We start from the raw sequence: 17,518 nt of genomic DNA, 5'->3' as shown, positions 1-17,518 counted from the left end.
AATTGAAATGTAATTGACCATTGCATGATTTTGGGAATGTAATTAATTACATTTCCATTATCCATTACTTTTGAAATCTTCCATTACTCATTACATGACCATTACTTACAAAAAGTAATGATTACATTCCATTACCATTATCCATTACCATTACCCCAGCCCTGGGGCTAGGTCCAGGGTTAGGGCTAGGGTTAGGGTTAGAATCAGCTCTAGCGCTGTTTACATCTCGTCATTCTTGACCAAGCCTTATCAGATAGATCTAACCGTGTCCCCAGTGGTTTCGGTTGTACGTGACAAGGAGTAGGGTCACCTGTCCAACCTCGTGGGTTTTCTCCGGGTCCTCCGGTTTCCTCCCACTGCTAAAGACCCCTATGCGCAAGCGAATTATTGAAATAAAATTTAAAAAAAAACATGTTAGTCCCGAAATGACCTAGTTTGTGTCGAGTGGACGTTTAACCCCATTTCTCTCTCTCTCCCTCCAGTGGTTTTTGTCGAATTATGTGATATGCTTCCATTTCCGGTTTTATTCTGATACATGGTGAAGGGATTTTATTGAGCCTAGCCAAGCAACCATATAAATCTCCGTCTCAGAAATTACTTAAAGAAATATGCCTTCTCGCTGACCTTTTCCATCTGCCCCTGACGATATAACATTGTTATACTGCTAAATGTTAAGATGAACTTCTTGAGGGTATATACCATTACACATTGGTACACAGCCAATTAATAGTATTCACTCCTTTCTAATGTTTGACATCATTATCAAAACAAGTAGTTGTTTTGTCTAGGCTTGGGGAAATAGAACTGTTCGATCCCCCCTTTATTGGCCGAGAAAGTTCATCGGGGTTTTTCGACGTCAGTGGCGTGTACATTGGCGTGCACGTAAAAGATCCCTTGGCAGTTGGAATTCGATATAAGAGTAGGCCATAGTGCCGCTGTCCGGGCAAAATTTCCCTCATAGCACACTGTATGGTGTATGCCCGTCTAGGACGTTAAACCCATTCCATTTTTATTTCAGGTGTATGAATATACAATGTATATGCGCTGGTAATTGTGCAATGATTTGCTCTACAACTGGGTATATTGCTTATATACCATACTATGTTACTTATTTTTGTATTTCAAATTGAAGTAGTCACCAAAAGGCCCCACCTGACCAAAACAAAGGCCCTGTTTCTTTTCGATTTATAATAGTTCAAATAAAGTTGTTGTCTGTTTGCTCGAGCTTTGTCCGGAATTCTTGGAGATGAAAATTGACCCAGAGGAGTAATTTAGCACTTAAAATCTCTGATGACCGAAAATGTGTTATTTTTGCCCGAAAAATAATATTTCCGACACATTTTGGAACCCTACTAAAACCCCGGTAAATGCACCAGATCAGTCGGTCACAATCTGATTAAAATACAGATCAATATTTCGTTTCGTTTTTTTTATACTTTCGATGGCCTACACTACATGAAGATCTGACCGGTTGTAGCGATAGGTCGCGTCAGAGGTTATACGAGCGGCTTTTGACCCTATGACGTCAAACATTTGATTAACCAATCAGTATTGATGTTACTAGTGGATTACCCACAGTTCTGTGCAAAACACGCCTAAAGCTCACATCATTCAGAACACGTCAATGATAACAACTCTTCCAGACAAGTAAAACGAAATTTTGAACTATAAAAACGAAACGAAATAGGATCTGTGTTTTAATCAGATTGTCGGCCACATTATATATTTTTCCTTTAACAACAACAGACTCGTACTTTATTTTTGTATGTCAAAATTTATTTTTTATTACAAACTTAAAAATATGTAACAATATAAACATTACGAATGACGAGATTTCTTCTCAAATAGAAGACAATAAACTACAAATAGTTGTCTTTCATCGTTTTTTTTTTTTAACATATTGCACGCAATAATAGAAAAAATCAACCATGTGGCCATCTTAGAGGAAGTCAGGATAATATTATATATGTATCATGAAATAAACTAATTCTATTACTTATATATACATACAGCCAACAATATGATATAGGTAGGAAATACAAAATTATCATATTATCTCCGTTAAGGATTCAAATATAGTAGAAAAAGATAAAAACCATTTAACTTTTATAATATGTACCCGATTAACATTTAATATATGTATAATATATATATAATAACTATTTAAAAAGACTTACGAATATATATATTAATATATTTCTCTGTTATTTTTTTTTTATATCTTTTTAACACCGTATAAAATTATTTGAGGAAAACAGTAATACAACAAATTTGTCTTTTTTTCTTAAATTAAATAAGAAATATATCTATGTTTAATATAATACAAGGACTAGAGAAATACTCAAAAAAATTATTCTGTGAAAGACACGAGCTCCTTAAAACTGCGTCTCACAAAACTAAAATTCTAAAAGTCAACAAATTAATTCATACATCATATAGAAAAAAACAATCTGTTTAAATGCACAAGAGTGAACAAATTAAACAAGTGAAGATTTTGAGTAGAATCAAAAGGCAAGAGTAGTGTACTAGAGGGCAAAATCACTAAGGACATTTTGTCTTATAATTCTTTTTTTCAAAGATGGCTGCGCGCCAGAACGATCTTAACATGATCGGGAGTACGAGCCTTCATGCCTGCAGACAATATTTTCAAGAAATGAACCATCGTCCACGCTTCTGATCGAAGTATCTATCTATCCAAATAGATGTTGTTGTTTTTTTAGAGAAATTTAGATAGAAAACATTTAAAGTATACTTAACCACTACCGTGAATTGACGACTACAGATACGAAAATAATACTGACAAATTAAGCTGATGTGATGAACGTATTGATTGATGTGGAGCGTTTATTGTATTAATAATGCAGTCTTAATAGGTATGAATACCATGGTGCCAGACAAACAATAAACAATATTTACATGGCAATATGTATTCTCAAAAATGTGTCTCGTTCCATAATCCAGATTTTAGAGATGGTGACTCTTGGGCTATTTTTATTATAAAGGGAGCAGTGAGAAATTCAACTCTTGTGCACCCAATACTAGTGTTGGCCTCGCACGACTCGTGCTGCGTCAAAAGTGAAACATACGTTGAATATTATTGTTATTACTTTTAAAACATAGCCCTGATGCAGATATGAGAAATTTGCAAAAACAAAAATCAGAGAATCCCTACACAAAATAATATATATAGTCATAGGTATATATTATGAAACAACAAAGATTGAAGCAAATTTTTGTACATACATTAACACAGAAATATAATATATGATCAAAAAAAAAGAATTATGTGTAAACTAATAAGAGAAGATTTCAAATTATTTCTATAATGAACTTATCCAATTCGACACCAGGTCACTGTCGTCCTGCTGAAAGCTGCGCACAAAATACATTCGACGATAAGATGAACACAATTCTTGTTGTCGTCATCGTAGCACCATAGCTGCTCAAAGTCCTCTTATATTTTTGGCAAAAGTTATCTCTTCAAGAGTTATTGAAGAGTCAGTTTAAACCACTAAACAACTTGAGCCATGTTATTGCTCTTCACGTATCGTAGAATCAACAAGTGGTCCATACTTTGAGATCGGCACATCTCCAATTACAACATAATATTATTGAGAATGGAAACAAAATCAGTCACGTACAAAAAACACAGAAGTCTATATAAAAATAATCATTTCCTTTTTTTTCTTTATAATGATATGGATTTACGTTTTTATTTTAAAGATATTAAATCAATAAATCAATAATCGATAGCTATATAAAAATAAATAACTCTGCAAAAGGGCTAAAAAGGAACACCGTCTCTCGCGTAGTCTTTAGACGTCATCAATTCAATTAGCCAGCAGCAACTGTTGAAGATGATTTTGATACGCGACAGTGTTGAGATTAAATCCATCAATGAAATTTTTTGGAGCGTCTGGTGAGAGCGAGTTGGTGGGTGAATGACTCGAGAACACATCGGGCATGTTAGGACTCATCCCTGTCTGTGGTGACAAGTGGCTTGGAGATGGGTGCTGGTAGAAATCATTGAGGAATCCAGCACCACTGGCTGTGGGTGACTGAGCTGAGAAGGGGTGTAGCTGTTGGCGATTCTGCGTCATGATCATGCGTTGTTGTTGGTCGATCATGAATTCCACTCGAGGATCTCGAGGAGATAAGGATCTGGGTCTCTGGGGCTGAGGCATAAATTCTCCCGGGGTGGATCTCTGGCGGAAGAAGTTACCAAATTCGGTGGGCGAAAGACGAGTGGGTCTCTTCACGTGTGTTTTAGGCTTTGTAGAACCAAATTTGGTCGCAGCAAAAGATGCAGCAGTGAATTTGGGTGTGACGCGTTCTTTATGAAGATTAAAAGTAGGAGCAGCAGGGGGATTCTGTACTGGTAAAGCCGAATTAAAGAGGCTGAGTGACGGTGAGGTGGAGGCGCTCCAGCCTCCGGATGAGTTGGGTGATGACGGTGATAAACTAAGATTACTTAGTGATGACGACAATGAATCAATGGGCTTGAAACATTGGGCTTCTGGGTTGAAGCTTTTACTGGCAATCGACACTTCACAGTCAATAGAATCAATCACTTCTTCATCTTGACGTTTTTCACTGTATAATATCTTGATGGTTCCCTTTTCTCCAATTCTGTAAGAAACCTCTGAAGGATCGATCCATACGGTCAGCTCAGCGGGCAAAGCATTTTTAATCTCATCTGTGTCAAGTCCAACGTTGTATGCGGCCATAAGAATGACCGGATCCACTTTTTCGCCATTTACTTTTACGCATCGAAAACCTGAACCTTTGCAAGGCGTATCTGGGTACCAATGCCCCTCAAACTTTTTCTTAAGTCCCTTCTCGAGTTCGTCGGCTAACATATCTACTCTACGGCGAGGTAATTTACTGTACAGATACGATATCACAAAGTTGAGAGCGACAGAAACTTCAACGTGCATTTTGTATTGTGTCACGTTACTCTAATGTTTAAGTTGGAAACTGTGTTTAGAAGTTAAATAAGGCTTGCTGTTTAATCTCCAGCTCACAGCCTATTTCTATCGCTTGATCTGTTTTAGTGCACTAGGTTACACTTGCTTACTCGTCTTGTGGCCTTTTCTGAAAAGAAAAACAATTAATCAGTTACATTGTTTACTAACGGGTCTAAAACATTATGTATATTTTGTCATCACAATGTGTGTAATGTCATCAGAAATTGTGGACAGTGTCTTCAAAATGTGTGCTCACATGATGCTACGTCAACAATTTGTCCTGCGGACTCTATGTTAAACGTGCCAGTAGCTGTACTCTATATACTCCACTAATCTTGCTCGAATTCGGGGTCGGGTGTAGATGAAAAGAGGTGGTAGGCTACCCCACTTAGAAGGCCCCTCCCAACCCCCCACCCTTGCGCCTACAGAAAAGCCGAGGGTGGTGACGGACGTTTAAGACAACAGTGCGTGTGACAAAGGCTTATGCAGTGTCAGAAATATTATACACCATGGTCGGGAGGTGCCCGATAGATCTGGAGGCAGGCTTCGACTTGCCAACCCTATAGGCAAAGACCCCTGCCAACACCCCACCCTCGCGCCTACAGCAAAGCCCGTGATGACGGCGGGTGTTTAAGACAATTATAGTGCGTGTGACAAAGGCTTATGCAGTGTCAGAAATATTATACACCGTGATCGGAGGTGCCATATAGATGTTGAGGTAGACTTCGACCTGCCACGCCTATAGGTAAATCCGGCACTGGCTCGATATACAATAAAGGATCCAGAAACGATGCCCTCACGAAATCATTTTATGTACGGATATGAACATCAATTTTTCATGACAGTTATTGCTAATGAAACCAAATTCAATGATGCATAACAAAATTACACCTGAAATAGGCTTGCGGTGATTATACATCGTAAATAACTAGTCTCTAATGACTTAGAATCGGTAGTAATGATCGCTAGACTTATAGTCAATACTCAATATTATAGTCAATAGTCAATATATTATATCGGAATGTCCTCTATACATAACCCGCCATAATATAGCAACATAAAGACCCTTGATACGCGGGTGGTTCATTTATTGAATCAAGTAATAAAAACAGTAATAAAGAGACTAGAAACATAAGAAACAGAAATAGATTGATGACGTACATAGATAGATGTTGTCTGGGTAGCATATAATAGATGGTACAAGACTGACGTCACAAAATACAAAAAAAAATCAAACCATTGAAAGTTGATACTTGTAAATTTGTTTAAAGATCTGAAGATGAAAAAATGATGAGATGAATAAAAGAATGGTTGATGGAAAAAGTAGAAAATATAATGAATTAAGACATGGTATAAGAGGATATGAATTATGATAAGAAACTATGAATAAGTTCAATAACATTTTGTTTATGATAAAAAAAAATGATCAATCCGACAAAATAGATCTTCAGAAATCTAAGAGAAATAAACAGGGTTTATTAGTTAATTAAATAAATATTACTAGATGTATTAATATTTATATTATTATATAATATAAGCATATCCTTTAAATATAATAGGATTATAGATCATACTTATGGTTAGTAACGCCCAAGCCTGAAACAAATGCTATGGTTAAACATGATATTGCTGAACAAAGAATAAGGCAAAATGGCTGACCAATATACCCCGCAAACGTGAGAGGACGACCAACTACTACTTAGGTTTTACGTCCACGTCCACATAATGTGATAGCGCAGACTGGTTGGACCAAGATAAACACTAACCTTTAATAAATTATCTGGTCCTGGTCAAGTTACTGACTACAACTAACTATTTCAACAAATCTAAAAGGTGTGACACAAACCGCTAAATATCTTCAAGACTTGTTACAGCTAATGTTTGAGAGCAGGTGACACAACATTAACACCATTTCCAGGTGTGATAAGCTAACTTACTTTACATGAACCTATGCCACTCTTAATTTATCTATCCAGAAACTTCACATATAAAGTCAGGTAAAAAAAGACATACTTTTTGTAAGAGAACAGAGAATCATCAATTCGTCGACATTGTTAAGTATTCACCTTGTTTTGTCAATCGATTAGGTTGTCTGTACAGTGTGTTACCTTCCCAATTCTCTACATTCGACTGTAAAAGATCCGATTGAACATACCCATCGTAGTTACGTCATCGTAGTTACGTCATTGTCTAAAGCCCCAGCATACCAGAATTCAATCCAGATTTATTTTCAGAAGATACACAATCCAATGTACTTTCGTTAAAAACAATTAAGTTATGGTCCTTTAAAGTTACATAGTCAATTCACATCGCCATCTTTGTGATATAATACTTCTGCTATCTTTTTCCTAAAAGCCAGTCAATTCTTCATAAAGATTGCGTTATACTTGCAGTTACGCTTAATTAAAAACTACAGTCCACAAATGAATATAGTTCATATTATTTTTGACTTTTCTGATATAACTGAACGACTGGCTTGTTGTGCCTGCAGTGCAAGCTAATACAATTTGCAGTATACATTTTTTACACGTGTTCATTGAGTTGGCCAGGAATCAACGATCAGCCTTTTTAAGCTGTATAAAGACCATGTGTTTGGCAAGAGAACGAACCCAACTGTTTTTTACGAAAATTAGTCTCACTTGTATAAAACTCAAAATAACCCGAAGAGTCCAATATAAAGAAAACAATCCAGTACTTACGGGAGACTATCAACCTGGGATTTAGATCTTGTTAAAAAAAAACAACTTCATCGGAACCTAATTACATGAACATATCATCTTAGCTTCGTGGTGTGTGTATGGGGAAGGGGGGCGAATGGTTAGCGCGTACGCGTTGTATCATAAGGTCTGTCATTGAGTCAACTGGCATGGTTTCGACAAGGAGTAAGGTCGCCTGTCCAGCCTCTTGGGTTTTCTCCGGGTCCTCCGGTTTCCTCCCACTGCTAAAGATCCCTACGCGCAAGCAAATTGTAGAAATAAAATGGAACTATATGTTAGTCCCGAAATGACCTAGTCGAGTGGACGTTAAACCCCATTTCTCTTTTTCTCTTTAGCTTCGTGAAATTTGAATTTAAATATATATGCTCGTGCAATAAATACCGAACAATACAAAAGATCCCAAAATATTTAATTGTTGACTTTATGAACCCTGATTTCGATGCATCCTGGTCAGTCAGGTCGACATTGGAAAATTTACAAAGGCTTATCAGTATGTTTGTTGGAAAGTTGTCGACTCAGGTTATATATAGCTTTTGAGAAAGGTTGAATGAGGAGCATTGTTGATCGATCTGACCCCACCATCGACAGATGAATTGGTCATACTATTCGACTTATAAAATATTTGCCTATGGTAAAATATAGGGTAAAAGGATTTAGAGCGTGTTTGAGGAGGTGGACTGACGAAACCGTGTTATTCATTACGTTTACTCACGCCCAGCAGAAATCAATGACGCTAAACAAGTGCCAAATAGTTCGGCTCAATATGCTTACCTGGTGTAAACCACGATCTAACAGCCCACGGATATAGAATCCACGAAACACATAAAGCAATGAAAACTAAAGTAAACTTGTCCAAACGATAAATGGTCAAAATATCCCAACCTTATATCTATAGAGTGATTGCGGGTCTGTTCTTGTTTAGTTCATATCTTACAGATCCCTTAAAAAAATCTTTAATTGCAGTTAAATTTTAAAAGAAATAACATAAATTATTGTGATCTTTGAGAATTCGGTTCCTCCGAATATTCTCTTCAACACCAAAACTATAACAATTCTAAGGTACCAAAAACGAAATCCCTATTAACACTAGCAAATTTCAGCATGAATAATGAATAGCAAAACGTAATGAGCATAAAAAATAAAACATGATTAAGCGTGAATAAAATATAAAGTCAATCATATATAGATATGAATAATTGTCATTCAAGCATATGAATAGCTTCAAATACCCATTTTATGCAAACTTTATGTGGTAATAAAATATCAACAATCACCATTCGAACATAACAATCAACTGTATAGCATATGAGCCAAGAGCCCCAAGGGGATTTAATGGCCGATCGTTGTCTAAGGTCTATACATATATTAATAATAATTTCTCCTTTGTTGAAAGCCTAGATGTCTATATTTCATTTATCCCCCTCCCTCACCCCCACTCCACTTTGGGTCCCAATATCTTAATTTGAGCAAATCGGAATAATCAGCATCAAACAACATGTTGACCAGATTTTTTATTTAAATCCGTCAGGCCACTGAAGACAAAGTCAAACGAGACATAGCTTTATGACCCCACCCCCACCCTCACTCTCCCCAACCCTGTTTTGGGATAATGCAAGTTCATTTGGGCACATTTGAATAAGTACACGGAGACAATATACCTGACCAACTTGGTTGAAATCCACCAATCCTGGAAGAAGCCAAATTGTTAACACGGACGGTGGGCAGAGGGTATATAACATAAATGCGTTTCGACTAAAAATAAGATCGATATTTTAATATTTTCCTTCTCTAAAATGCGTAAAGCGAAATTATTAACGGCATTTAATGAGTTTTATAGGAACATATGTTCGACATAAAAACGGCTGGTGACATTAAACCATTTAACTACACGGTATAGACAAGAATATATAACAAAATAGTTTGATCTAACATAGTTTTAAAGTTATCACAAAGATGTAATCTATTCTAAAAAAAACCCGATAAATTTCCAATCGCAAATATCTTTAATATAGACAATAAAAAAATAAATTTATGCAAGACTGAATTTATGAAATCTATACATGCTATTCCCATTAATGTACTCCATCACAATGTCACCTACTAGAAGTACATTTACATATATACATAATATATATGTCAATGTAGACTGCATGCCTGCAACATATGTTGTATAGTTAGCCCATATATAAACAAGAACATCTATTGCAAATCAGTAGGTTCAATTAACTAACCATTTAATGCATTATTTGTTAAGTCTTCCAGACTCTCGAAAGAATACAGATTAAATTAAACCAATTTAAATGCAGGTGGCGAGGGAAGATGGAAGGTTGACAATGGGACTGAGAAAAATGATGATTTTTCATTGTTCTGGAGATAAACTTTGAAATCTACTTTTTGGCGATAGATGCCTCTTGTTTTAGCTATTATATAAAGTCGATTGTGCCTTTTTCTCTCCCACTCTATCTCTCTCAATCTAAGCTGCAAATGTGCGCAATTAGAAATATAGGCATACACGTGTAAATACATGTAGAAATACATTACCATATCTAACAAGGTGATCAATTATACATATATAATATATAATTATGTATACAAAAATATAAAAGAACTACATTATTTGTCGATTACGAGCACTTTCGCTTATTTTATTACGCTCTTCAGGTAAACAACATTTCGTTACCTAAGTGTAGTTATTTTTAACTTTTCATATAATTATGTATATATATATATATTATACGTCATCTATAATCAATCGTTATTGAATGAAGTGGCTACTCTAAATGAAGCAGTGTATACAAGTTAAATATACAGAATCTTATACAGCACAAGTGTGCCAAAATCCATATATGAATAATCTTAACACTCGCCAGTGTCTTAAATAGTAGTATATAATTGAAAGAAAGCCAAATCGGGATAAATTCTAAAATTCTAGACTGTTCTATCAGATTATATTGATTTTGTTAACCATATGTTACTTTTAGTATATATCTAGGCCCTATCGTAACATATTTTATAGCAAGTATATATGGTTGTATAACAAGAATATCATGGAATACGTCGAATCTTATTTCTTTCTTTTTTTTAAATGGTTTATTTTGGCAAGATATATTTATGATGCCTAATGTAATCACTGTAGTGTAGGCTACGGACATATGTACTATGAAGTAGGCCTATAAAGCAAGAACGATATAATACAGTCGCTCCTATAGTTTCAGTCTGAATCAGTTGAGATGACTTTTAATTAAGCAATAAGATGGAAATATAGATGTTTAATAAGTATATATGCAAATATTAATTTGTAACCAATGATTGAAATTGTTACAAAAAAGCAGTATGCGCCATGTATGAATAGTGAATAAGATTTCTTTAGTTTCGTGATAGGGAAAGTCATAAAATTTCAATTGCTGTTAAATTAATTTGCAAGCAGAGTGGCCATATAAATGATTTTGGAAACATACCAAAGTAGAGGGAAAATGCGTTTATAAAACACATATACCATGTCATGTAGTCCGGAAAATTTTGGATCTAAAAAGCAAAATAAATGTCGATATCAAAATAAAACGAAGACCCTATAAACCATTCCACGTCTGTTCCTGCAGGCATGATGGAATAGTGAATAAGTATGTGAAATTACAAGATTTGCGGAGATCCAGACCGACAAAACTTCCATGTGTAGAACACGATTCACAAGGACAGGACCTACATAGAAACACTGTAAGTCTGTTCATACAACTTAAAACCCAAGCTGCTTAAAACTCACGATGTTGTGTTTGTTTTGGAATAAGTAAAAACTTCCCTTGCCATGGGAAAACATCCACTTGGTCTCCTCGTTATCTCTAACGTATTCTCTGATAAACTTCAGTAAGCGTGTGTTTCTTTTTCCCCACTTTTTAAGTATTAAAATTTAATCTAATTACATTTAAAACCAAAATGCACATAAATATTCGTATCCATCGGCGTAATAAAAATTCTTCAATGTAACTTAAGATATTTTGAATGGACTCCAAGACAGATATAGTTCCCAATGACGCACATGCAGACGTAATCGTCGACTCGGGTTCACCGCAAAACCTTGTATGGTCTACCAAATTGATAGCAAAAGGTAAACAAATGGGGAGAATGAATGTGAAAGGGTGGGAATAATGGCGAAATGAAATGATAAAGAAGAGAAATGAAAAACCGATGAATAAAGAAAGAATAAGGGCGAGATAAACGTTACCATATGGTTTTCAAACATATGAACATGTGCACAACGTAAATAGTACACTCAGTATGCGCGAGTGTGTCGTCTGCTAGAGTGTATAATAGAAAGTAAAAATACGCACCTTAAAATTACATATATTCCAATTCCAGATAAAATAATCCGTTCCGTCTTTAAAACATCTAGTGATGAAAGACTGGGGTTGAAAGTAGAAAAAGGAATGTATCTTGGTACTTTAAATAGCTCTTAAAGCGAGCACGTTACAATAGGTTCAGCGGTTCTTGCTGGTTTAATGTAGTTCAGCTAACCAAGCAATATTTAAAGACCTTGCCTCATAAATATTCATCGCGTAGTAATATCGTGACGTGTTATTTACCTTATCTAGTAAGTCCACCTGTAGATATGATTATGGACTCTCCCATAAATACAAATAAATATATTTACATCTGTTCTGTAATTGTTTCTTAAATATGAGTATGCGTAAAAAGATCTGACTTAGAAAAGCGATCTATTTTTCTGCGCAGGGATGCTGAGCGTAATGAGTTTTTCATTCACTATTCTGTACTATCCTTTTGTGCTGAAGCAAGTCAGCTGGCTCAAATACTAACGTCACAGAAGTGGTCGATATTATTTATAATGGAATACTGGCCCCGCATGCGTTACTATAAGTTGATTATCGACAGATGCAACATACGTAAATAGCCGACGTACGTACATGTATTGTGGGGAAAACATATTGGATTTATTTAATCGTTTCCGGTCCTAAATAATATATTAATTGCGTCGGCTAAAAGTGGAAATGTTAATTCTATAATTATCTCTGTTTACAAAATCAGGTGGTCCCATGGGTCATTATACACAACCTTTAGCACGAAATAAACATCTCTGAGGCAATTGTATTTGTAACTGCATTTGTTACAAAACAAGGAATCCTATCTATAGACTCGAGTATCAAAACGAAATGAAATGGGGTTTAACGTCCCACTGTTCTGCTCCAAACTGGGCTAATGAAGACGGACATACACCATACAGTGTTCTATGAGAGACATTTGGCCCAGACGGCGGCACTACGGCTTACTCTTATATCGAATTCCAACTGTTAAGGGATCTTTTACGTGCTGTTCGATCCCTGCATTGGCCGAGTAAGTTCATCCAGATTTTCCAGCGTGGTTTCCCCTTGTCAGTGATGCAGGACGGAGGGCCTGACAAGGACAGCTGTCTAGTCGTTCGGATGGGACGAAAAACCGAGGTCCCGTGTACACATTGGCGTGCACGTAAAAGATCCCTTGACAGTTGGAATTCGATATAAGAGTAGGCCGTAGTGCCGCTGTCCGGGCAAAATTTCCCTCATAGAACACTGTATGGCGTATGCCCGTCTTCATTAGCCCAGTTCGGAGCAAAACAGTAGTACGTTAAACCCCATTTCATTTCATTTCATTTCCTATGTATTATTTAGTAGAGTCAATTATTAACACGTTAATCAACCCATATCATTTAATTATATATATACAAGTTGTCCACAATAACATAAGCCTGTCAACTAGACATCATCTAGACCTATATTACTTATATATGAAATTGACAAATCAATGAATAGGATTACACGCCGTGTCAAAGTCATTAAAGACACTGGTCATAGTACAAGAGAGAGAGAAATGGGGTTTAACGTCCACTCGACACAAACTAAGTCATTTCGGGACTAACACATAGTTCAATTTTATTTCAATAATTCGCTTACGCGTAGGGGTCTTTAGCTGTGAAAGGAAACAGGAGTTGACTCAATGACAGACCTTATGATACAGCGCGCTTGTGCTAACCATTCGGCCATCCAACACCTGATCTTGGTTTTTCGTACCAACCGAACGACCACACGGTGTTCCTTGTAATTCGGGGGGGGGGGGATATTGGATGGCCGAATCGTTAGCACGTGCGCACTGTATCATAAGGTCTATCATTGAGTCAACTGGCGTTGTTTCGAATCCCCGGTTGTACGTGACGAGAAGTAGGGTCGCCTGTCCAACCTCGTGGGTTTTCTGCGGGTCCCCCGGTTTCCTCCCCTTGCTAAAGACCCCTATGTGCAAGCGGATTATTGAAATAAAAAATTAAACCATATATTAGTCCCGAAATGACCTAGTTTGTGTCGAGTGGACGTTAAACCCATTTCTCCCTCTCTCTGTCTCTCTCTCCTTGCTATTCGTCCCGCACCACTTACACGCGGAAACCCAGCTGAAAAATATTGAGGAACTTTCTTTGCCCAACCGGGATCGAACATGATATTTAGAGAAATATGTCCCCTAAGAGAATGAATTAATAGATGATATACATCAATCTTATAATGTCACTTTCTAGTAATGATTTTATACATACAGTGCATGTTCTGTTATGGAGACATACAGGGAATCTCGAGGAACCCAGTCATAGCTGTCTCCGGTTTCCTACAATAGCATCATATAGGTTTATTGAGTGAGTGTCTTCCTCTATTCTTGTCGTGATTGACTTATTATGTTTGGGTTGAGTTTGTGGCATCCTCTCCGAATAGCTTCCGTTATTCTGTTTAAAAGAAGAAGCTTCTATTGCGCTATTGATATGCTTCCGCTATCCTTTTAGTGTGTAGCTTTTTGCTCTGTATTTAGGGGTTCACGGTGGCTAAGTGGGTAAGGCGCTAGCCTGGAGGTCGGGTGTTCGATCCCTCCATTGGCCGAGAAAGTTCATCCAGATTTTCCGGCGTGGTTCCCCCTTGTCAGTGATGAAGGATGGAGGGCTTGACAAGGACAGTTGTCTAGACATACGGATGGATTGAAAAACCGAGGCCCCGTGTACACATTATCCTGCACGTAAAAAATCCCTTGACAGTTGGAATTCGATTTAAGAGTAGGCCGTAGTGCCGCTGTCCGGGCAAAATTTCCCCCATAGCACACTGTATGGCGTATGCCCATCTTCATTAGCCCAGTTCGGAACAGAACATTAGGACGTTAATCCCCATGTCATTTCATTTCGTTGGAAGCTACTTTGTTTGTAAATTGTAAGTAACTGCTAGTATTGTGTTTATAAATTGTTAGTCTCACCTTTATTCTGTTTTTTATACTTTCGATGACCTACACTACATGAAGATCTGACCAATTGTAGTGGTAGGTCGCGTCAGGGGTCATGCGAGTGGCTGGCTTTTGAACTGGATATGTTATGAAGCTTCCTCAACTGAAGTTTGGGATGCTTCCTATATTGGGTGTGCGAGCTGTGGAAGTAACGTTCTCGATTGAGGCTGAGGACAGCTGTGTCTTCTGTGAATGTGACAAGCTTCCTCTGTTGTGTCTTCGAGCAGAGATTCTTTATTAATGCCTGTAGACAGGTTTCTGTTTGTTTCTGTATGATCTGTTGGTTTTATAAACACTTTATTAAATTATTAACATGGTTTAATCTTACAGTTTTTCGAGTGATGTTAATAAATATATTTTCTTTTCTTCCGTTGGGTTTGATTAGGCTATGTCTTTTGTACGATACATTTCCTGTTTAGAAAAAAAAACAAATATAAATATATATTCTAGAGTTGATGTTTTATGTCTACATATTGATTACAGTAATGGATTCTATCTAAGATAAATTAAAAAAAATAAATTAAATAAATAAATTAATTGAACTTGTATAGCGCCAAAATCCAGCTTGTAAAGCTGCTCAGTGGCGCTTGTACAGAAGAGAGAGAGAGAGAGAGAAATGGGGTTTAACGTCCACTCGACACAAACTAGGTCATTTCGGGACTAACACATGGTTTAATTTTATTTTAATGATTCGCTTGCGCGTAGGGGTCTTTAGCAGTGGGAGGAAACCGGAGGACCCGGAGAAAACCCACGAGGTTGGACAGGCGACCCTACTCCTTGCCACGTACAACCGGGGATTCGAAACCACGCCAGTCGACTCAATGGCAGACTTTATGATACAACGCGCGCACGCTAACCATTTAGCCATCCAACCCCCCTTGTACAGAAGAAAATATATGATTATGAGTACACAATGTAAAACAATACAGATAGAAAGTCATATACAATAAAATAAAACTGTTTGGTAAAACAAGATAATAGGATTTTAAAAAATAAAATAGCAGGGTACAGATAAAATATAGATAGAAAATCATAACAAATTAAAATTAAACTATTTGGTAAATCAAATAAATAGCAGAGTACAGGTAAAATATAAAACATTAAAGTAATTAGTAAAATAGATAAATTACGTGAAGGCTTTTTGGAACGATTCTGTTTTCAGATGTGCTAATGTGATAATCATGTCATCATTTTTATACTAATATCATGAACAATGTATAGACGCACGTACGTTTAATTAGCGACTTTTAGATGACCCGTGGTCAACATGTGGTACTACAGGGACAAATAAAGAATAACAACAAAATGGCCTTCGGTTTAACAAATGTAAGAATTCGGTGAAGACTTATTGATAAATAATGTCAAATAGAAATGTAAAAAATGTGCTGACGTTCACCATCTGTGGCCTCCAATAACTTATTAATGTTATATTAAAGTCAATTGGCCGAGATCGTGTCTTGTGTATTTGTTAAGTATTGGCTACCATGCGAATCCATGTCCAATATTTGTATAATCTAGTTAGTTGTCACAACAGCTGTTGGTTATCGGTGAATTCTGTGTTTATTAGTCGTCAAGGCTAACTACATTACATATATCTATATTAATGACCTACGCTTTGAATATTGGAATGCACAAAATACTTTGCGTCGACTGGCTCTTATTTTTTATTTCCAGCGGGCTCAATTTCTTCTGCTGTATGGAATATCAACCCACATTGCAATATAATATCGGCGAAAGAGAAAAGATTGGGGATAAAATGAATATTATTGATTACATTTATAATGTATATGAATTTTCAAAGAATGAATAATACAATAAAGAATGCCGATCGGAATGTCTATTGGCCTTAACCATTCACCATCCCTCTCTCTCATAATGAATGTTTTGATGTAAAACACGAAACTGCTATTGACATAATTTGAAATATATATAGGAATAAAACCACCATCAATATAATGATTTGAGACCAGCGTTGACTATTTACTATGGAAGCGTATTGGTGTCAATATAGCCCGTTGGATACCGCGATATTAAAGATACATTATGGGAGATTAGATAAAGAGCTGGTAGTTCGCACTATAATAGTTAAAAACTAGATAATGTAAAGGCAATTTGCTGAAAATTTCAGTCAAATTGATCCACTTTGAACCGAGATTTTAGCGATTGAATTTTCGACCTAGCCCGATGGATACCGCGATATTAAAGATACATTATGGGAGATTAGAAAAAGAGCTGGCAGTTCGCACTATAATAGTTAAAAACTAGATAATGTAAAGGCAATTTGCTGAAAATTTCAGTCAAATTGATCCACTTTGAACCGAGATTTTAGCGATTGAATTTTCGACCTAGCCTCGAACATCATTACTAAAGTCGGTAGTATAAAAACCATAGTCTCGATTATCCATTTCATGATTTAATTATGAATGGAAGTCGAACAGCAAATCGGAACCTAATCCAATAAACATCGCAGGCTAGCGATGCCACCGAGAGTTGTTTATGGTCTGGAGAAGTTAATTAATGTCTAATTAATAATTTATATAA

General features: G+C 36.4%; 1 protein-coding gene across 2 annotated transcripts; it reads right to left on the bottom strand.

Annotated features, from left to right (window-relative positions):
* Positions 1-1,754: 1,754 nt before the first annotated feature.
* On the bottom strand, positions 1,755-12,191 carry LOC126812240 (protein Tob1). 2 transcript variants are annotated; one of them, XM_050538528.2, is made up of 2 exons: positions 12,010-12,191; positions 1,755-5,094 (listed from the first exon to the last, which is right to left on the bottom strand). In XM_050538528.2, exon 2 carries the CDS (start codon positions 4,935-4,937, stop codon positions 3,831-3,833), a length of 1,107 nt encoding a protein of 368 aa, XP_050394485.1. In that variant the 5' UTR covers positions 4,938-5,094; positions 12,010-12,191; the 3' UTR covers positions 1,755-3,830. The 2 variants fall into 2 exon arrangements, with proteins under 2 accessions (XP_050394485.1, XP_050394486.1); XM_050538529.2 differs by lacking the exon at positions 12,010-12,191 and adding an exon at positions 6,129-6,356.
* Positions 12,192-17,518: the final 5,327 nt, after the last annotated feature.

Source organism: Patella vulgata, chromosome 2, assembly GCF_932274485.2.
Source record: "Patella vulgata chromosome 2, xgPatVulg1.2, whole genome shotgun sequence".
Classification (NCBI taxonomy): domain Eukaryota; kingdom Metazoa; phylum Mollusca; class Gastropoda; family Patellidae; genus Patella; species Patella vulgata.
Note: the sequence above shows the minus strand (reverse complement) of the source record. Positions and strands in the feature narration are given on the sequence as shown.

Bases quoted from the DNA above. Each gene is read 5' to 3' on its own strand.
- LOC126812240 (XM_050538528.2), bottom strand. From the start codon at position 4,937: ATGCACGTTGAAGTTTCTGTCGCTCTCAACTTTGTGATATCGTATCTG.